A 22,025-nucleotide genomic window follows, 5' to 3' on the forward strand; every position below is an offset into this window, starting at 1 on the left:
AAATTTAGCTGGGAAGTATACTTGTAATGAACTAAAGAACCTAATGATAATGTTACAAACTATTTTAATGATGATATAAACTACGTTTCAAATGTTGAATTGTTGTTATGTGTTTCTTATATATAGGTGAAGATAACACAGGGGAAAATCCTCTAACTCACAACGGGGTGAAAAATAAAATCGGAGGAGAGGGATGAAGAGTTTCGGAAGATGTATTTGAGGCATGGTGACATGCTGATGAGGACGTTTGTGCAATCACTGGATGGGCCGTCCCCACGCCCTAACATATCGGCAGTGCCCAGAATCACGACTCAGCCCATTGAGATGGGTTGGTGTGTCAAATTTGGATGATTTCTTGTATTGGATAAGTTTGTATTTTTTTTCTTTTTTCAAATGGAGAGTTTGTATTTGGTTATGGGGTTTATATAGTGAGGATGGTGTGGTTTACCAACTTTCTCCTACAGTGGAAATAGTTGACAATTTTGGAGAAAATTCAAACGATTTTATTCACTCATAGTAGTTTAGTAAACTACTGTAATGAATAATAAACTACTACAATGATGTAATGAACCTCTTGAGATGAACAATAAATACTACTCCTCTGTCCCACTACAAGTGAGGCGTTTCTTTCTGGCCGTGTTTTTGCGAAGGTAATAATAAATAGTTAAAGTGTAGAAAAATTAAAGTAAGAGAGAGAATAATATAGAAGAGAGTTGTTCATACATTATTATCTTACTTACTTTACTTTATCTCAACTCTAACTATTTATTATCATTTTTGCAAAACAACATCCGATTTGGAGCGCCTCAATTGTAACGGGACGGAGGGAGTAATAAATATTTGATTAATAAAACACTTCACACAATCTATTCGATTTAAAGTATATCAAAAATTTAAACAAATTCAAATTCAGAGTGTGATGAAGTAATGAAACAAATGGAATGAAGTAAATAACTACAGTAATGAAGTACGAAACCTACTGGAATGAAGTAATAAACTACAAAGAAATTAATGAAATACGAAACCTGCTAGAATGAAATAATTTTCTACTATAAGGAAATAAACTCATCTATCTTGTCACAATTCTTGAATCATGCCGACCAACCTCCCCAAATTTGGCGAATTTACATCCAAGCTTGGACATATCCTATATTACTTTCTCAAGGCGCGAAACTTTCCGACTGCTGCAACCCTTGGTGTTGATGACATCAGGAGGATGGACTTCAATTTCACTAGGGACTTGCGAACCATATAAATTCAAAATCATCTTTCTGTTGTCACTTTAGGACAAGAGAGCCCCCTCGCTAAGTACTTATTTTTTCATTTCAGCAATGATATATTTTAATGCACGATTTGATCAATATTGCCCTCAATAAGCCATGCGACATCGTAAAAATCTGCATATCCACCACCACCACAACAACAAGAATCATTATTTAACCAGAATTAAAGTTCATTCGTCCATGCTATTATTTCATTTATAAAGGTAATTTAGTTCATTATAAGTACAATTAATCACGTACTTATGCATACAATACACTTCAGATTATCATTTCATATTAACCGGAATTAAGTTCATATTAACCGGAATTAAGTTCATTCAAACATGTTATTACTTCATTCAACTAGATATATGGTTCATATTAACTAAAGCTTTGCGCAAACTTATGCATACAACACAATTGAGTTCACGATACTTCATTCAACCTGTGGATTACTTCATTCAGCCAAACTGTTAGTTCATTATTGATTTGTTTATACTACCGGCATGAAAAAAATCAAAAAAATATTCATCAACAAGGTTCAACTAGAGATTGTTCATCACATTGGTTAAAATACCTTATCAATGTTAAACACATACCAGGTATCCAAAAAAATAATCGGAAAAGTAATGAACCATCAAATGAGTTGTCCTCTTCTTCTAGCTTATATGAATCTGTTTAAAAAAGTGTCATCTGGTATTGTAGATCATCCACAATTGAAGCATTACTTTCTTCATCATTGGTCGTAGGAGTAGATCCATATCTTCAACCGCGGAATGAGTGGGTGTAGTTTCAAATCCATCAGCATGTTGTCAATTTTCATATCATCCATGCTCTGGGATGTTGAATTCACCATGGAAGTTCAGAACTAAGCTTCAAAAGAAAATCAGAATTACCCACGCACAAAGTAATCGAACTAATTAATTTTCTTCGCGTCAGGCTTCGTTGTGCAGATATCTCAAGCTTTATATTCAGAGATGAATCACGATTTGATGAAGATTGCAACACAATTTGTCCAGAGCCTTTGTCCAGTGGCAAAGAGCTTAGACATTATTGCATGGGGCGCCGAGTTCGAGCCCTCTTGACATCAGTTGTAATTTCCTCCTATCTATAGTATAAGAGTTTATTTGCAATTTCCTCCCTTATATAAGAGTTATTTAAAAAAAAAAAAGATTGCAACACAATTTGAGGAATATTGAGAGGTGAAGATAGAGATTTAAGATCATGAGAAAAATCGCTGCAGAGAATCACGTTGTATGGAAAATAACATGCTACTTTCCATTAATACCCTACAGCTATTATTTTGTGAATAAAACAATAAAATATTGGTAAATTAAATTTGATCAAAAGATTATACTAAGTCAAGATCATATTATGAAAATGGGTAGACAAGATTTGGTCTCTAGTTCGGTCTTTAAAATTGGTTCGACATTGATCACAAATCTGCGCAATCATGAAAATAAAGCATTAGTATATATATAATGAAAACAATCATCATTCTAACTAAATTCAATTTGAAAGACAAAAATCACAAATATCTCAATTCACGACATCTCTTAAAATTTGTTAATTTTTAAACACATTAGACATATCACATATATAGTTCTATATAATTAAAAAGAAATGTCTAAAACAACCAAAAGTTACAATTTCGAAAGGGTACAATTAGAGTAATTCACAAAATAATTTTATTTTGATTAAAATTGTTCATTAAGAAAAATTAGAAAATCTCATAGTTCATTTATTTAAATTAGAAAAAAAGGAAAGCATAGGGAAAATATTAGAAAATGTTGAAAGTTCGTATATTTGCAGGGTAATAACATGTCCTTTTGATTTTGCCACGTAGATGATAATATGGCAAGTGTACTCCAGATCAGCTTTAATTTGGCTGTAATTTTTTGTTGGGGTAAAAATTAGAAACATTCTAAGTTCATGTATTATATTCAAAAATAAAAGCTTAGGGAAATAAACAAAAAATGTTGAAAGTTCGTGTATTTACTGGCAAATAACTCCTTATTTTATAGTACTATTTACAAAATATTCATTGTTGTTTCATATCTTGTACATCGTGTAGGCAAAATAGTTATGACGTCCAAACAACCTAACGAAATGTATTAAAATGAAACACAAATGAAACCCGTTGTAGTATTTATGCAAACTTCACAATATCAAACAACGAAGAAATAATTTATATGAATGGTGTAATCACCCCCTCAATTTTATTGTTTGATGATAGTGATAGTATTGGTTTTCTGTTAGAAGTAAGTCAGTCTATCATCAATTTCTGAACTTGTGGAAACATGGGTGTGCTGATGCATAAGAAAAGGGCATGCATCTTGTTATTACAAAACATTTGGGCCAAAATCTGTGCATATTATTACACAAAAAATTTGATCAGCCTTCAGAGAAGAAACAAGAGAGGTTGGGATCGTCCGACATCAATGATTCCCATAATTCTGTGTTCAACTTTATCTTACAGTGTCGAGGCACAGCCAAATCCACATCCACAGGAAGTTTGTTCATCAATCTTGGGCACTTTGTTACTGAGATATGTTCAATGGAGTTGCAAATGATGGCCGCTGTTCCCTTGCATATGCCCTTCAGTTTCGGAAGCTCATACAAGTCCAACTGTCTTAATTTGGGCAGGGTTAGGCTACGACTTCCTTCATCATCAAACACATCTTCTATTTCTCCACACTCTGTCACAGAAATCCATTCAAGGTTGGGAACTCCTGATAGTATCCCCACCTTCCTCAGTCTTGGCAGCTTATATAACGATAAAATTTTTAATTTAGGGAGGGTGAGGGAACTTGTTCCTTCATCTTCGAATATCTCTTCTATTTCTTTACACTCTCTTATATTAATAAGTTCAAGGTTGGGAACTCCAGATAGTAGTATCCCCACCTTCCTCAGTCTTGGCAGCTCTTGTAACATTAGATATTTTAATTTAGGGAGGGTGAGGGAACTTGTTCCTTCATCTTCGAATATCTCTTCTATTTCCTTACACTCTCTTATATTAATAACTTCAAGGTTGGGAACTCCAGATAGTAGTATCCCCACCTTCCTCAGTCTTGGCAGCTCATGTAACGTTAGATATTTTAATTCAGGGAGGGTGAGGGAACTTGTTCCTTCATATTCAAATATCTCTTCTATTTCTTCACACTTGCTGATATGAATGTCTTCAATGTTGGGAACTCCTGATAATGGTATCCTCATCTTGTCACACCTATCAATTCTTAACCGCATCAGAGAGGAAAACACAGGCTGTGCAAGTGCAGATGATGCTCCTATATCCCCCTTTTCGATCAACCCCTTCATATCATCCAACTCAATCAGTATAATTTCTTCAAGAGCAGACATTTGAGATGATAATCCTGCCTCACTCCTCAAAATGTGCTCTATTCCTTCACATCTTTCAATTCTCAATCTCTTCAATCCACCCACAGAGTATATGCTCGGACCCACACATTTACATTTACTGATTGTTAGCTGCACAATTCCCTTTGCTAATACTCTCTCATCTTCAAGGTTGCATTCAGACAGGATCAACTCTGTATTATGACATACTCCTCTTCCTTCATACAGATAGAAACTTACATGATATGATCCCACTCCTATTGTGTAGCAAGTGTCATGCACCCGACTTTCCCAACTTGTTATAAAAGAATTAAATTCATTCACATTTTTCACTCTTCCACTAAACTCCTCTAGCAGTTTCAGATTCTCAATTTCATCAATCACTACTTGCATATGGAATGGTAATTCTAAGTGCTGAAGATTCCCTAGTTTAAGAAACAATCCTCTTGGAAGCATCTCCAATTCACGCGCATCCAATGCGAGGAATTTGAGATTGAATAATTCCCCAACTCCTTGAGGGACTTCCTTGATGGCTGTATACGAGAGGTTTAACTCCCTGAGTTCATTCATCTCTCCCAAGTATGGCACATTTTCTAGCTTACCACATCCCTCAAGGAGCAATGCCTTGAGGCTCTTCATGGCACAGATTGAGTTTGGCAGCTTTGTTATGTTAGTCCTGCACAAATCAAGAGTGCATAGTCCTTGCATTTTAGAAAAGAATGAATCTGGAATAAACTCCAACCAAATATTATCCCGTAAGAGCAATGTTGAGAGCTTAGGACAATCGGGAGACATTCCTTCTCTAATTCTCATTATGCCACTTTTCATAAAGGACACCTTCTCCAGATCCTTTGCCCATTCTGATTCTTTGGGAATTTCATTCAAAGACTCATTACCTGCTCTTACCATATATTTCCCCTCACATATCTTCAATGCCATACTTCTTACAAGATCATGCATCTTCACACGTTCCGTAGAACCAGGACCAACACAACTTTCCAGTAGACACACATTCACTAATTTATTCAATATGGAATGTCCATGCTCAACTTGCGCTCTCCTTGTCTTTCTTTCATCCACCAACCCTCCTGAAATGAACTCTCTAACCAAACGCTCTCCATTCATATGTTTATCTTCAGGATACAACGCACAATGCAGGAAACAATGTTGCAATGTGTTGAACTCATTACCCTGGCTATGATGATTCCAATTCAACCGATCAAAACTATATTTCAATACTTTATAAACATCACCATCTCCCATGCCATCATTCCCTGAGACACATTCTGTTAATTCTACATAAGCATTTCTCCATGTATGAATGTCTCTCTCGCCCCTCATGCTTCCAGCCACCATAACAATTGCTAGGGGCAGACCACCACACAATTTTGCCACAGATCTGGCAATTTCTTCTGCCGAAGAATCAAGTTCTATCTCATTTCTTAGAGTTTTCTTGAACAATTCCCATGCCTCGTGATGATTTAGCTTACTCACTTGAATCTTTTGTTGGCAACAGATTTGACGACACACTTCTAAGGAGCGAGTAGTTATAATAAGCCTACAACACTCGACAGAAACTAGACATCCAACTTTTAATAGATCAATATTTTCCCAGACATCATCTAATATCAGCACTGAATTCTTCATCTGTGACAAAGTTTTATGTAGTCTCGACGCCCTTATGTCTTCATTATCCACACCCACAAGGTCCACACCTATAAAATGAGCAATCTTATCTTGTAAAGTCATAACACTAAATTCTTGAGAGACTGTAACCCAAATCACACGTCCCTGAGAATGTTGGAGGAGTCGATTGTGAATGTGCTTTGCCAGTGTCGTTTTGCCCACTCCACCCATACCATAAACACCAATGCTCCACACTTCCCCACTCTCCAAAAGTTTCAAAACCATTTCCAAATTTTCATGAAAAGCTTGACCAACCATCCCATCTGTCAATAACTTATCTCCCCCACTTCCACAAATATCAAGGACAAGTTCACCAAAATTCCGACTTTGCTCAACAAGTGTGTCAACCTCTTCAATTAGTTTAGCAGGCAACCCTCCATCCATCAATCTCATAATAAATCCTTCAGATTCCACTTGAGTGCCCAACTCAACAACTTGCTTTTCAATGGACCTGACTTCTTCCAACCACTCCTCAACTTCCCGTTTCCTTTTCTTTCGACCAGAAAGTTCTGAGTTCTTGATTTCCTCCTCAACATCAGATGCCTTAGCACACAATAACTTCAACTTTTTCTGCAGAGCTTTTAGATTAAGCTCAAATTCCTTTATACTCTTCACATTATTGTGTGCATTATCTTCAATTAGTTCCACCACCTTTGACAAAAATGACTCGAAAATCCGGCTTAACATTTTCGCCACCTTCGCTCTTCCCAGAGAAAACATAAACCAAAAACAAGAATTATTTGATGAGAAAAAAAGCTACAATCTCATTTTTCTAGCAATCATTTATCCAGTCTGAAAATAAATTTGCAAGTAATGAACAAAGTAGAAATCCAATATATGCTGAATATGTGAACATGATGCTATATGTAAAAGAGGAAACGCTAGCAATCTACAGGCAAGATGATAATTCAAAATTTCCTTCATTTTTCTTGTACAAGAAATTAAAACTTTCATTTCCCGAAGCCTTGTTGTAGTATTAGGAAGATCATGTCAAATTCTAACAAACAAATAAAAGCATAGATGTAAATTAGTATGAGAATTGTTACCTGAGAGATATGAAGAACTGAGCTGAGATTGAATAGATTTGTAGATCTAGAAACAGAGAATCACAAGATGTGTAAATTGGACTCCACTAACTTCTCCAGAGATCACATAAATAAAAAACAATAATTATTTGATGAGAAAAATAGCTATAATCTCATTTTTCTAGCAATCATCTATCTAGTCCGATAATGAATTAGCAAGTAATGAACAAATATAGTATGTTAAAATATGTAAACATAATGCTAAGCGCTAGCAATCTACAAGCAAGATGTTAGACTTGACTCTAATTCAGATGATTATTCAAAATTTCCTATATTTTATGGTGGCGTTCGGTTGGAAAAATAAAATAATAATGAGATTCAAAATATAGGATAAGATAAGATGGGCCTTGGAGTAAATTAGTATTACTAAATTTTATATTGATGTTTGGTTGACAATATTAATAACAAGACTAATATTCCCACACCAACGCCCCCAACGGCCCAACCAACCCATCTCCTCCTCATTCCCAATTTTTGTTCATGAACTCATCATATTAATTCTTCGAATCTGCTCCTCCAAATTTTGTATTCATGAACAAAATTCTCCCCAAATTGATCACTAATCTAAATTTAACAAAAAAGCGATATCATAACAATTACCATATCCAAAAAACCTGCATCAATCAATCTCTCCAACAAAATTGCAGAAAATCAACTAACTTCGGTAAATCATGAAGAGAGATGGAGAGGGTGAAAGTCATGAGGGGTGGAAGTGGATGCTGTGGAGCAAAGGATGGGAGGGGAAGTGAGACAGAGAAGAGAGAGGCGTGAGATTGAAATAATCGCAGGGTATGTGGTGCGATTAAATAATCGGACCTGAACACTACAATGTGAGATTATCTGTCAGCCGCGACGGGCTTGAAGCGGGCCTTACGGGCCGAGATTATCTATGTCTCGGCAACCGAACAGTAGATTGAGGCATCATGAGATAGAATCTTGGGCTAATCGGGCAAACCGAACGGCTCCTACATGTACAATAAATTAAAATTTTCATTTCCCGAAGCACTAGTGGTAATATTAGCAAGATCTTTTAAAATTCTAAACTAACGAATAAAAGCAGTAATGTAAATTAGTATGAGAGTTGTTACCTGAGAAATGTTAAAATCTAAGCTGAGATTGAATAGATCTGAAGATCTAGAAAGAGAAAATCACAAGATGTGTAATTATGATCGTGGAAAAAGGAAAAAGCAAAAGCGAGACTAATCACTTGTCTTGGACTCTGTCTTGCAGTCGATTATAATATTCTCCCTCCATTCCAGAAAAGTAGAGTCATTTTATCATTTTAATAACTTTCTATAGCAGTGGACACATTTTCCTTTTTAGTAAAAATCAAACACATTTTTGTTCACTTAATTACTCTCTCCTACTTTATTTTCTCTTCATTTTTCTACTATTTTACTTTCCTACTTTATTTTTAGCTAATTTGATCATTATTTTTCAAATTTCTTCTTATAGCACCCCACTTTTTGACATCTTAGCTATTAGTAAAAGGATGTCAATGGCCGAAAAAAAATTTATTAGATAAAACTTTAAGATAGTCAAAGGAGCATTGGACATTAACAATTGGTGAAGAAGATTTCAAATGTCGTTTAGTACAAAAAAAACTTAGGTCACACCCCTTCCATCCATGTAATATTGTCTAAGTTTGACTCAACATGAGTTTTAAAAAATGTGAAAAAAAGTGGGTCGAAAAAGTTAGTGAAATGTTCAAGCAGTGCTCGAGCTTAGAGACTGTCAGTGCCTTAGTCAATGCATCAGCCACATTGTCTTTTGTGCCAACTTTCAATACTTCTACCTCATCCTTTTCAATCCGGTCTCTGATAAAATATAGCCGAATATCTATGTGTTTACACCTTTCATGAAACACTTGTGTCTTGCCAAACTGATGATAGCTCCAGTATTATCACAAAATACTCTGACCCTTTTCTTCTCTACACCAAAATCAGCCAAGATTCCTTTTAACCAGATCCCTTCTTTCACTACCTCTGTAAGAGCAATATACTCAGCCTCGGTGGTAGATAGCGCAACAACAGATTGAAGTGTAGATTTCCAACTAACTGCAGCACCATGAAGCTTGAATATGTAACCTGTCGGTGACTTTCTACTGTCCAAATTTGCAGCATAATCTGAGTCACAATAGCCAACTAATGGATCATCATCTCCAGAATCTTTCTTTTTAAACAAAATTCCAAGATTCATGCTGCCTTTTATGTACCTCAACATCCACTTCAGGGCATACCAGTGCTCTCTTCCAAACTCCTTCATATACCTGCTTGTGACACTTATACCATGAGCCAAGTCTGGCTTTGTGCAGATCATGCAGTACATGATGCTTCCTATCATATTTGCATAGGGGATCTTCAACATTTCCTGTCTCTCTTGATTTGTATTAGGAACCTGCTGTAGTGATAGCTTGAAATGTTGAGCTAGTGGTATAGATACCTTCTTGGAATCCTCCATCTGGAACCTTTTAATAACCTTGTTCAAATAATCAACTGCACCAGATAAATTTCTCATTTATCTATGTTCCTCTGAATGTCCATTCCCAGAATCCTTCTAGCCTCCCCTAGATCCTTCATCTCAAACTCCCTACTCAATTCAGACTTTACTGATCTTATTTCATTCATGTCAGTCGCAGCTACTAGCATATCATCAACATATAGCACCAAATAGGCCATTGCCTTCTTTCCATCAGACTTTATATATACACAATTGTCATAAGCTGACTTGATGAAACCAATGCTGTTAAGGTGTGCATCGAACTTGAGATACCATTGCCTACTGCTTTACTTTAGGTCGTATAGGCTTTTCTTCAATAAGCAAACTTTATCCTCCTGCCCTTGAACAACAAAACTTTTGGCTACTCCATGTATACGGTTTCAACCAAATCTCCATGCAAGAATGTTGTCTTGACATCAAGTTGATGCAGTTCCCATTTTCTTTGGGCAACTACAGACAGCAAGATTCTAATGGAAGAGTGCTTAACAACCGGGGAGAATACCTCATTAAAATCCACTCCTTCCTGTTGCAAATATCCCTTTGCAAATAATCTTACTTTGTATCTGATCTTATTTCCATCAGAAACCTGTACTTTCTTTTTGAAAATCCATTTACACCCACTGGCTTTTGAGAAGTTGGTCTGTCAGAGAGGATCCCAGTCTTATTTTTCATGAGTGACTCTATTACCTTTTTCATAGCCTCAAACCATTCCTGCCATTCATTTCCCTTCATTGCTTCCTCATATGTAGCTGGTTCATCAAATTCTATACACTCTCCCACACTAAGTGCAAAATAGTCCATCTCATAGTTTGAGAATTTGGATGGCAGTTTTGGCATTCTTCTTGGTCTCTCTGGCTGCATTTGGAACTGCAGGGGTAGCATTTGTAGGAGTAGCTGGCTGCTCATTTTCTGAATCTCTCATATCATTATCTGCATCAGTAACTTCATTGCTGCCATTATTCATTGGCTCCACCTCAACTGATGCAGTGCTCTTCACTTTAGTCAGATAAGGCATAAAAACTTCATTAAAGGTGACATCTCTACTTACTATCAACTTTCCATTTCAGTGCACCATAGTCTGTAGGCTTTGGATCCACTTTGATAACCTAATAAATTGCACCTTAATGCTCTGGACTCCAACTTTCCTTGCTTGATATGTGCATATGCTCTACAACCAAATGACCTTAGCTTGCTGAAGTCAGTTAGGTGGCCATGCCATCTAGCATCTGGTATATCAAAATTCACAGCTGATGAGGGGGATTTATTTATTACCACAACGGCTGTTGCTACAGCTTCACCCCAAAACCTCTTATCAACTCCAGATGACAACAATATACACCTGACTTTCTTCATGATGGTCATGTTCATCCTTTCTGCCACTCCGTTCTATTGTGGATTTCTGGGTACTGTTCTGTGCCTTTGAATTCCCTTATTCCTGCAATACTCAGTGAACTCTGAAGATAGATACTCTAGGCCGTTGTCAGTTCTTAAACACTTGAGGCTAACTTTCTTTTCCCTTTCAACCATTAAATGCCATTCCTTGAAGAACTTTATAGCTTCTGACTTCTCTTTGATTATTTGCACCCATAACTTTCTTGAAAAATTATCTATAATTGTCATGAAGTATCTTCCTCCATTCATTGTTACTAGCTGAGCAGGGCCCAGATATCACTATGGGCATATTCATGTATTGAGGCAGATGTATGTTTCCCTTTAGGGAATGGCAACTTCTTACTTTTTCCCATCATACACTATTCACATTTGCTGAGATCCACATTCTTCTATATCTTGTATACTCCTTTCTTTGCAAGTTGTAGCATTCCCTTGGTACCCAAGTGACCTAATCTGATATGCCAAGTATTCAAGCTTATTTGTTTCTCAGCAATGTTTGTACTTCCAGTGACAGCATCAGCTTCAAGATAGTAGAGTTTATCTCTTTATAGCAGTCATCATTGTCTTGGAGCCTTTGTAGATGACCAATCTTCCATCCTCTGATCTAAAACCATATCCTCTAGTTTCAAGAAGTCCAAGAGAGACAAGGTTTCTCTCAATCTCAGGAATGAACCTTACATCAGTGAGTAATATCACAGAACCATCAACAAGTTTCAATCTGATATTCCGTATTCCTCTTATCACACAAGTCTGATTATTTCCATGGATCACAGAACCATTTGATGCCTCAAAATCTTCAAACCAATGTTTGTAAGAACTCACATGAAAGCTGCAACCAGAGTCTATAATCCAAGCTTCTCCAATTGCCTCTGCCACTAAATTCATTATCTGATATGTTGGTTCCTCTTGCAGTATATCAGTAGAACCCTGTTCATTTCCTTCTGCAGCCTGCTTTCTTTCCAAGAGAAACAGTTTTTCTTAATGTGCCCCTGTTTGTTGCAGTAACGACAGCTGCTGGTCTCCTTCTTCTCCCCCTTTTGTTTATCTTGGAAATTCTTGGAGACTCCAGCCTTAGGCTTGGACTTGTACTTGAATTTCTTGATAGTTAGAACCTCTGCAGAAACCTCAGATTGGCCATTTTTTTATCTTTGTAGAATCTTTGATTTTAAGGCCGTTTGTGCCTCTATCAAAGTGATGGATTTCTCCCTCCCATATAACATCGCATCTTTGAAATGCTCAAACGATCTAGGGAGGGCGTTGAACAACGCAATTGCCTTATCCTCCTCTTCTATCTTAGCATCAACATTTTCCAGATCATCCAATATCTTGTTGAATTGATCCCCGATCGGCTTATCATCATTGAATCTAAAGGAATACAAGAGTTGTTTAAGATATAACCGGTTAGCTAGCGACTTGGTCATATAGAGTTCCTCCAATTTCTTCTAGATCGCAACTGCCCTCCAATTTCTTCTAGATCGCAACTGCAGATTCTTCTCTAGCGACTTCTCTCAATACTTTGTCGTCGAGATTCAAGATGATCACACTCTTCGCTTTCTTCAAGATCTCGAGCTGCTTTGCATCAGACTTCTCGTCCTTCTCAACTTGCTCCAAGGCTTCATCCAATCCTTGGTGAGTTAGCAGTGCCTTCATCTTGATTTGCCATTGACCGAAATCGTTCAAGCCGTTGAATTTCTCGGCTTTGAATCTAGCCATCGCCATCGCCTTCTTCGATTCCCACATACGGCGCCACTTGTTGAATATAGATGGCGATCGACTCCAAGAACAATCAAGAACAGAAATAACACAAGGATTTTTCATGGTTCGGTTTAATCAAACCTACGTCCACGGGAAACTATATGATGGTCTTTTATTCATTGATACTAGATGAAGATTACAATAGGAAACACAACTGGAATGAAGAACAACACACACACTCTATCTAATCTCAAGATCTGCACACAAGTGTTTCTTTCTTCTTTCACTCTTTGATTCTCCTCTACGTGAATGAGTAGTACTCGATTGATTGTGGCACAACTCATCCAATGCCCCTTATATATTCTGTTGAGAGTGAAGTTAGTTAAGTTAGTTATAACTAACTCTTCCAAGCAGAATGCATTGTATCCGAACCAATGCTCTGAGCCATCTCATCCGAACCAGGATCGAGTCAATTCACATGACCACAAACCTAACAGTATCAGCCACCTTTTTACATTTTAAGCCATGAGCAAGAAGAAATGCTTTGGTAGCAACTCCAAATTGAACAAAAATTGCAGGTTGTCCTCAAGCTGTGGTTTCCAAATTCTAAAGATAAGTATAATCTCAAACCATAACCAATAGTTAAAAGGAAATAAGGTAGAAAAAGAAGTGTGGGCGGTGACCTTGATTTGGAGTTCTTTTGAATTTGGGAATTTTGGAAATAAGTTGAGAGAGAAAGCATTTTTATAAGTTGGGCTGAAAATTGATTTAGAGGTTTGGGCCAGAGAGTTTAAATATTTGGAAGTTGGGCCTGAAAGGAAGATAGGGGCGACGCCGAAATTCACATAATTTAAGTAATCCTTCTTGAAATAATTAACTCAAAAGAAAGTGAGTTTCAATAAAGCAACGCTATTGGTTAAATTCTCCGATATAATTAATATGCGAGTTTTCGGAAATTAGAAAGCATGAACTAAAGATAAAAAGAAATTAGTTAGGAGGCATGCATTCTAATGAGATAATTGCCTTGAGTCTAACTAGTATGTTGTTATGTTTATGTTTTCACAAAGGACTATCTCCACGAATTAAGATCGAAGCGAGAAATTCAAGTTAGGGAGTTTAGGCAAATGAGGTGGGCTTTCCTATCGTACATATAATTGTGGGCTTTCAGTCTAAATACGAATTATATTTTAAGTCTATTTTATATTCAAATGTTTTCAGAATGAATGTTTTCAGTTATTTACGTTCCCATATGTTTTGTCTGGCGTGTTTTGTTTTGGACTTTGCTTATCTGTTTGTCTAGTAAGGGCGACGTCCCTATTAGCCTAGTTCAGTTTAATCAAATTCGGGTCTGTAAGTGAGCCCAAATATACCTGGTTCACACAGTTTCAGAGATGGTATTTGTTCTAGGAAAATATATCATGATCATAGATTTTACATAGAAAATGCTTTTAGTGTCGTTGGGCCTTTTAAGTCGAAACTCCGAGCTCACTCAGGAGTGGCGTGACAAAACCAATTCCCATTTGGCATGTATGCGAGATGCTATAAGAGGACCCATTCTATATAATTAAAAAAAGTTTTCTAAAACAACCAAAAATTACAATTTCGGAAGGGAACAATTAGAGTAATTCGCAAAATAATTTTATTTTGATTAAAGTTGTTCATTAAGAAAAAATTAGAAAACCTCTTAGTTCATTTATTTAAATTAGAAAAAAGGAAAGTATAGGGAAAATATCAGAAAATGTTGAAAGTTCGTTTTTTTTTTGGGTAACAACATGTCCTTTTGATTTTTCCACGTAGATGATAATATGGCAAGCGTACTCAAGATCAGCTTTAATTTGGCTGGAATTTTTTGTCGGGGTAAAAATTAGAAACATTCTAAGTTCATGTATCATATTCAAAAATAAAAGCTTAGGGAAATAAACAAAAAATGTTGAAAGTTCATGTATTTACTAGCAAATAACTCCTTATTTTATAGTACTATTTACAAAATATTCATTGTTGTTTCATATCTTGTACATCGTGTAGGCAAAATAGCAATGACGTCCAAACAACCTAACGAAATGTATTAAAATGAAACACAAATGAAACCCGTTGTAGTATTTATGCAAACTTCACACTTTTATAACAATATCAAACAACGAAGAAATAATTTATATGAATGGTGTAATTACCCCTCAATTTTCTTGTTTGATGATAGTGATAGTATTGGTTTTCTGTTAGAAGTAAGTCAGTGCATCATCAATTTCTTGAACTTGTGGAAACATGGGTGTGCTGACGCATAAGAAAAGGGCATGCATCTTGTTATTACAAAACATTTGGGCCAAAATCTGTGCATATTATTACACAAAAAATTTGATCAGCCTTCAGAGAAGAAACGAGAGAGGTTGGGATCGTCCGACATCAATGATTCCCACAATTCTAGGTTCAACTTTATCTTACAGTGTCGAGGCACAGCCAAATCCACATCCACAGGAAGTTTGTTCATCAATCTTGGGCACTTTGTTACTGAGATACATTCAATGGAGTTGCAAATGATGGCCGCCGTTCCCTTGCATAGGCTCTTCAGATTCGGAAGCTCATACAAGTCCAACTGTCTTAATTTGGGCAGGGTTAGGCTACGACTTCCTTCATCATCAAACACATCTTCTATTTCTCCACACTTTGTCACGGAAATCCATTCAAGGTTGGGAACTCCTGATAGTATCCCCACCTTCCTCAGTCTTGGCAGCTCATGTAACAATAGATATTTTAATTTAGGGAGGGTGAGGGAACTTGTTCCTTCATCTTCAAATATCTCTTCTATTTCTTCACACTTGCTGATATGAATAACTTCAAGGTTGGGAACTCCAGATAGTGGTATCCTCATCTTCTTACACTTGTCAATTCTTAGCTTTGTCAGAGAGGAAAACACAGGTTGTGCAAGTGCAGCTGATGCTTCTATTTCCCCCTTTTCGATCAACCCCTTCATAGCATCCAACTTAACCAGTTGAATTATTTCAAGAGCAGATATTTGAGATGATAATCCTGCCTCACTCCTCCAAATGTACTCTATTCCTCCACATTTTTTAATTCGCAATGTCTTCAATCCATCCACAGAGTATATGCTCTGACCCACACATTTACATTTACTGATTGTTAGCTGCAGAATTCCCTCCGCAAATACTCTCTCATCTTCAAGGTTGCATTCAGACAGGATCAACTCTTTATTATGACATACTCCTCTTCCTTCATACGGATATAAACTTACTTGATATGATCCCACTCCTATTGTGTAGCAAGTGTCATGCACCCAACTTTCCCAACTTGTTCTAAAAGAATTAAATTCATTCACATTTTCCACTCTTCCACTAAACTCCTCTAGCAGTTTCAGATTCTCAATTTCATCAATCACTACTTGCATATGGAATGGTAATTCTAAGTGCTGAAGATTCCCAAGCTTATGAAACAATCCTCTTGGAAGCATCTTCAATTTATGCACATCCAATGCGAGGAATTTGAGATTGAATAATTCCCCAACACCTTGAGGGACTTCCTTGATGGCTGTAAACGAGAGGTTTAAATCCCTCAGTTCTTTCATCTCTCCCAAGTAAGGAACATTTTCCAGCTTACCACACCCCACAAGGAGCAATGCCTTGAGGCTCTTCATGGCACAGATTGAGTTTGGCAGCTTTGTTATGCTAGCGTTGCACAAATCAAGAGTGCATAGTCCTTGCATTTTAGAAAAGAATGAATCTGGGATGAACTCCAACCTAAAATTAGATATTAAAAGCAATGTTGAGAGCTTAGGACAATCGGGCGACATTCCTTCTTCAATTCTCATTATGCCACTGTTCATAAAGGACACCTTCTCCAGATCCTTTGCCCATTCTGATTCTTTGGAAATTACATTCAAAGTAAAATCACCTGCTCTTACCATATATTTCCCCTCACATATCTTAAATGCCATACTTCTTACAAGATCATGCATCTTCACGCATTCCGTAGAAGCAGGACCAACACAACTTTCTAGTAGGCACACATTCACCAATTTATTCAATATGGAATGTCCTTGCTCAATTTGCGCTCTCCTTGTCTTTCTTTCTTCCACCAACCCTTCTGAAATGAACTCTCTAACCAAATACTTTCTAGATATTTCAGTATCTTCAGGATATAACGTGCAATACAGGAAACAATGTTGCAATGTATTGAACTCATTACCCTGGCTATTATGATTCCTATTTAACCGATCAAAACTATATTTCAATACTTTATAAACATCACCATCTCCCATGCCATCATTCCCTGAGACACGTTCTGCTAGTTCTACATATGCATTTCTCCATGTATGAATGTCTCTCTCGCCCCTCATGCTTCCAGCCACCGTAACAATTGCTAGGGGCAGACCACCACACAATTTTGCCACAGATCTGGCAATTTCTTCTGCCGAAGAATCAAGTTCTATCTCATTTCTTAGAGTTTCCTTGAACAATTCCCATGCCTCATGATGATTTAGATTATTCACTTGAATCTTTTTTTGGCAACAAATTTGACGACACACTTCTAATGAGCGAGTAGTTATAATCAGCCTACAGTACTCGACCGAAAAGGGACATCCAACCTTTAATAGATCAATATTTTCCCAGACATCATCTAATATCAACACTGAATTCTTCATCTGAGACAAAGTTTTATGTAGTCTCGACGCCCTTATGTCTTCATTATCCTCACCCACAAGATCCACACCGATAAAATAAGCAATTTTATCTTGTAAAGTCGTAATACTAAATTCTTGAGAGACTGTAACCCAAATCACACGTCCCTGAGAATGTTGGAGGAGTCGATTGTGAATGTGCTTTGCCAGTGTCGTTTTGCCCACTCCACCCATACCATAAACACCAATGCTCCACACTTCCCCACTCTCCAAAAGTTTCAAAACCATTTCCAAATTTTCATGAAAAGCTTGACCAACCATCCCATTTGTCAATAACTTATCTCCCCCACTTCCACAAATATCAAGGACAAGTTCACCAAAATTCCGACTTTGCTCAACAAGTGTGTCAACCTCTTCAATTAGTTTAGCTGGTAACCCTCCATCCATCAAACTCATAATAAATCCTTCAGATTCCACTTGAGTGCCCAACTCAACAACTTGCTTTTCAATGGACCTGACTTCTTCCAACCACTCCTCAACTTCCCGTTTCCTTTTCTTTCGACCAGAAAGTTCTGAGTTCTTGATTTCCTCCTCAACATCAGATGCCTTAGCACACAATAACTTAAACTTTTTCTGCAGAGCTTTTAGATTAAGCTCAAACTCCATTATATTTTTCACATTGTTGTGTGCATTTTCCGCTATTACTTCCCCCACCTTCGACATAATCAGCTCGAGAAACCAGCTTGCCATTTTCACCACTTTGCTCTTCCCAAAGAAAACATAAACCAAAAACAAGAATTATTTGATAAGAAAAAAAGTTACAATCTCATTTTTCCAGCAATCATTTATCCAGTCCGAAATTAAATTAGAAAGTAATGAACAAAGTATAAATCCAAAAATTAAAACTTTCATTTCGAAATTTCCTTCATTTTACATATAGTACAAGAAATTAAACAAACAAATAAAAGCATAGATGTGTAAGTAGTATGAGAATTGTTACCTGAGAGATGTGAAGGACTGAGCTGAGATTGAATAGATTTGTAGATCTACAAAGAGAGATTCACTATATGAAGTTGAATTGGAGTCCACTAACTTCTGCAGAGATCACATAAACCAAAAACAATAATTATTTGATGCGAAAAATAGCTATAATCTCACTTTTCGAGTGATGAACAAAGTATAAATCCAATATATGCTAAATATGTGAACATAATGATTCAAATACAGATGATTATTCAAAATTTCCTTCATTTTAAATGTAGTGAAAGAAATTAAAATTTTCATTTCCAGAAGCCTTACGGTAATATTCGCAAGATCGTGTAATAATCTAAACAAACCAATAAAAGCAGAGATGTAAAATTAGTATGAGAATTGTTACCTGAGAGATGTGAAACTGAAATTGAATAGATTTGTAGATGTAGAAACAGAGAATCACAAGACGTGTAAATATGATTGTGGACTTGTGGTCTGTGGAGATTGGAAGAAGCCAAAGAGAGACTTATCAGTCATGAAGTTGACTTCACTTCAGATAGATTTTTTTGGATTAAACTACCCTAAGGCCATCCACAATAGGAATAGCCCAGCAATAGCCCAGCCATAGCCTAGCCACTGCCACATCATCAGCACTAAAAATCCTCCTGCCACATCATAAATAGCCCAACCATAGCCTAGCCACATCATAAATAGCTCAGCCACATCAATAGCCACATCACTAATAACAATTATATAAAATGACATAATTAACAATCACACAATATACGGAATTTAATTTACAAGACATATACGGGAAAAGTTTAATAATACTATTAAAATTTTAAAAAGTACAATAATTTAAAAAAAGTACATTAATTTTAAAAAAAAATACATTAATAAAAAAGAGTGACAATTAAGATAGAGAGAGTACTCGTTAAAACAAGTGGTGCGAATGAAAATGACGAGCAAAGCGCGTATATATAGTGTTTCGGAAAAAAAAAAAAAATTTCACGCTAGCCGGTGCGCTGGGCGATCCGGGCGCTGCAATAGCGCCGAACGGACCGCCCAGCCGACCGCCCAGCGCTGCGCGGTTTCTCTCTCCAATCGCCCGCTGGGCGGCTGCAATAGATCGCCCAGCGAACCGCCCAGCGCCGGCGCTCGGCTGGGCGGTCGCTGGGCGGTTATTGTGGATGGCCTAATAGTCTTGGTAATGGACAATAGAGTTTTAATATAAAATAGATAAATTAAGTGAGGGATAAAGAGAAATTTTTTTTAAAGGAGCATCCACTGGCTAGACAAATTTTTTTATCCGATAAACTTTAAGACAATTAAAGGAGCATTGGATGTTTATAAATTGATAAGAAGATTTTCAAATTTCGTTTAGTACAAAAGAACTTAGGTCATACCCCTCCGTCCATGAAATATTATCCAAGTTTGACTTAGTGTGAGTTGAAAAAGTTAGTGGAATGAGTATCTCACATTATATATTTGTTTTATAATAAAATATGAATGTAAGGAGTCAGTAGAAAGTTGAGTCTATTTACCAAAAATTAAAAAAACAAAATGGGTAACTTTTTATGCACAAACCAAAATAGAAAAAATAAAGTGGACCAATATTTCACGAACAATAAATGTAAATAAATAATCGATCTAAGAACATGAAAATAGGAGGACAAAAAAAGTGTACATAGATTTCAGGCCTCTTCTTAGCAACCCAAAGTGTCTTTTTCTTTTGCCCACTTGAAACTCAGCCCAATAGCTTGAGGATGAGCCACGGCCTCTACCCAAGACCCACAGCCTATTCTTCTCTTCATCCCATAAAGGCTTCTCTTCATCCCATAAAGGCTTTCGATGTTCAAACAAGGATCAATGAAGATAGTATCAGCCACCTTTTTACATCTTAAGCCATGAACAAGAAGAAATGCTTTAGTAGCAACTCCAAATTGAACAAAAATTGCAGATTGTCCTCAAGCTGTGGTTTCCAAATTCTAAATATAAGTATAATCTCACACCATAACCAATAGTTAAAAAGGAAATAAGGTAGAAAAAGGAGTGTGGGCGGTGACCAAGATAACATTGGAAATGACATGAGTTTTAATGCAAAATTGGTAAAATAAGAGTGAAATACTTGAGTCTTTTTCTTATTGTTTTCTTTTCTCAAAATGTTAGTTGAGTCTAATAATTACTCTCTCCATCCCATAAAAAATGAAATGTTTTCTTTTTTAGGTTGTCCCATAAAAATGAAACGTTTTCTAAAATGGAAACAATATCATCTCTACTTTATCATCTCTAACTTTATTCTCTCATCATTAACTCACAAAACAACATTACATAAAATCATGTGCCGAAAAGCAAATATTTCATTTCTAATGAGACGAAGGGAGTGTTTGATAAGGATTCTTATGATTGAACCCTTTCATATTCCCAAGTATGCCTAAGGGTGGGTAGGTATGACATACTTTACCGAAACCACTATACCATATATCATACCGTAAATTCGGTATGCGAAAAAAATCATACATTTACCTTAAATGAAATTTAATTAAATCTTATTTACATTAGCATATTGTCATTTTCTACTTTCTTTTATGATGCTCTAAAAATTTTTATATCAAAATACGTTTTTCCATCTTATAAATTTTGTTTCCATTTTGCTTGTAGTGAAATTTGAGGGTTTAGTCATTTGTCCTATAATTTTAACTAAATGCTTACGTAAATTTTTCACAATTTTGAGTATTTTATTTAAATTCGAAATATTTTAAAAAAAGATAATTATATTTTTTATTTGAAGTTATTTACAAATTAATAGATTTATTGACATTTAATGTTATTAAAATTTGAGATTTTTATTACATAAATGTCTTTTATTCAATTATACACTAAATTTTAATATATTTTGCATAATAAACATATCTAATTAGATGCAAAAACAATATTATGGTTTGAACATTGGTATGATTTGTACGACCAATTAAACTGTAAACCAATAATTTTGTTAGTTAGGTCATTGGATAAAACATTATGCTGATAGCTAGATCACGAGTGGATGGTGGGTCGGGAATTCAGGGCCGAGAAAATATCCATACATGCTTGTCTCAAAGATTAAGCCATGCATGTATGAACTAATTCAGACAGTAAAATATCCTTCCAAGATTGTTGTTTCTTCTGAGACTTTTTCTTCCCAGGCTTCTTGGAATCAGCCTTGATACTTAAGATTCCAGCAGTTGCATCAACTGATCTTGAACTTTACTTTTGAGTTTCCTTCAACTTCAGAGCTTAAAACACTTCTCCATAGGTTACCTTGGAATCTCTTCCAAGTAGAATTGCATCCTTGAATTGCTCATAGCAGCCGGGCATGGAATTGAGGAGCATCAATGCCTTATTCTCATCTTTGATCTTCTCCTCAATCATCTCCAAATCATCTACACACTTGACAAATTCTTCTAG

The 22,025-nt window shown here is 36.2% G+C and overlaps 2 protein-coding genes across 11 annotated transcripts; both read right to left on the bottom strand.

Moving 5' to 3' along the window:
* Positions 1-3,510: 3,510 nt before the first annotated feature.
* Positions 3,511-8,612, bottom strand: LOC121778240 (probable disease resistance protein At4g27220). 9 transcript variants are annotated; one of them, XM_042175564.1, is made up of 3 exons: positions 8,479-8,612; positions 7,352-7,397; positions 3,511-7,008 (listed from the first exon to the last, which is right to left on the bottom strand). In XM_042175564.1, the coding sequence occupies exon 3, from the start codon at positions 6,990-6,992 to the stop codon at positions 3,657-3,659; it is 3,336 nt and encodes a 1,111-aa protein (XP_042031498.1). In that variant the 5' UTR covers positions 6,993-7,008; positions 7,352-7,397; positions 8,479-8,612; the 3' UTR covers positions 3,511-3,656. The 9 variants fall into 9 exon arrangements, with proteins under 9 accessions (XP_042031498.1, XP_042031496.1, XP_042031497.1 ...); XM_042175562.1 differs by lacking the exon at positions 8,479-8,612 and adding an exon at positions 7,991-8,456; XM_042175563.1 differs by lacking the exon at positions 8,479-8,612 and adding an exon at positions 7,991-8,456 and having other exon boundaries at positions 7,352-7,441.
* A 6,633-nt stretch (positions 8,613-15,245) lies between these two features.
* On the bottom strand, positions 15,246-19,104 carry LOC121779859 (probable disease resistance protein At4g27220). 2 transcript variants are annotated; one of them, XM_042177316.1, is made up of 3 exons: positions 18,985-19,104; positions 18,607-18,701; positions 15,246-18,371 (listed from the first exon to the last, which is right to left on the bottom strand). In XM_042177316.1, the coding sequence occupies exon 3, from the start codon at positions 18,354-18,356 to the stop codon at positions 15,333-15,335; it is 3,024 nt and encodes a 1,007-aa protein (XP_042033250.1). In that variant the 5' UTR covers positions 18,357-18,371; positions 18,607-18,701; positions 18,985-19,104; the 3' UTR covers positions 15,246-15,332. The 2 variants fall into 2 exon arrangements, with proteins under 2 accessions (XP_042033250.1, XP_042033251.1); XM_042177317.1 differs by having other exon boundaries at positions 15,246-18,701.
* Positions 19,105-22,025: the final 2,921 nt, after the last annotated feature.

This window comes from Salvia splendens, chromosome 19 (genome assembly GCF_004379255.2).
Source record: "Salvia splendens isolate huo1 chromosome 19, SspV2, whole genome shotgun sequence".
Classification (NCBI taxonomy): Eukaryota; Viridiplantae; Streptophyta; class Magnoliopsida; order Lamiales; family Lamiaceae; genus Salvia; species Salvia splendens.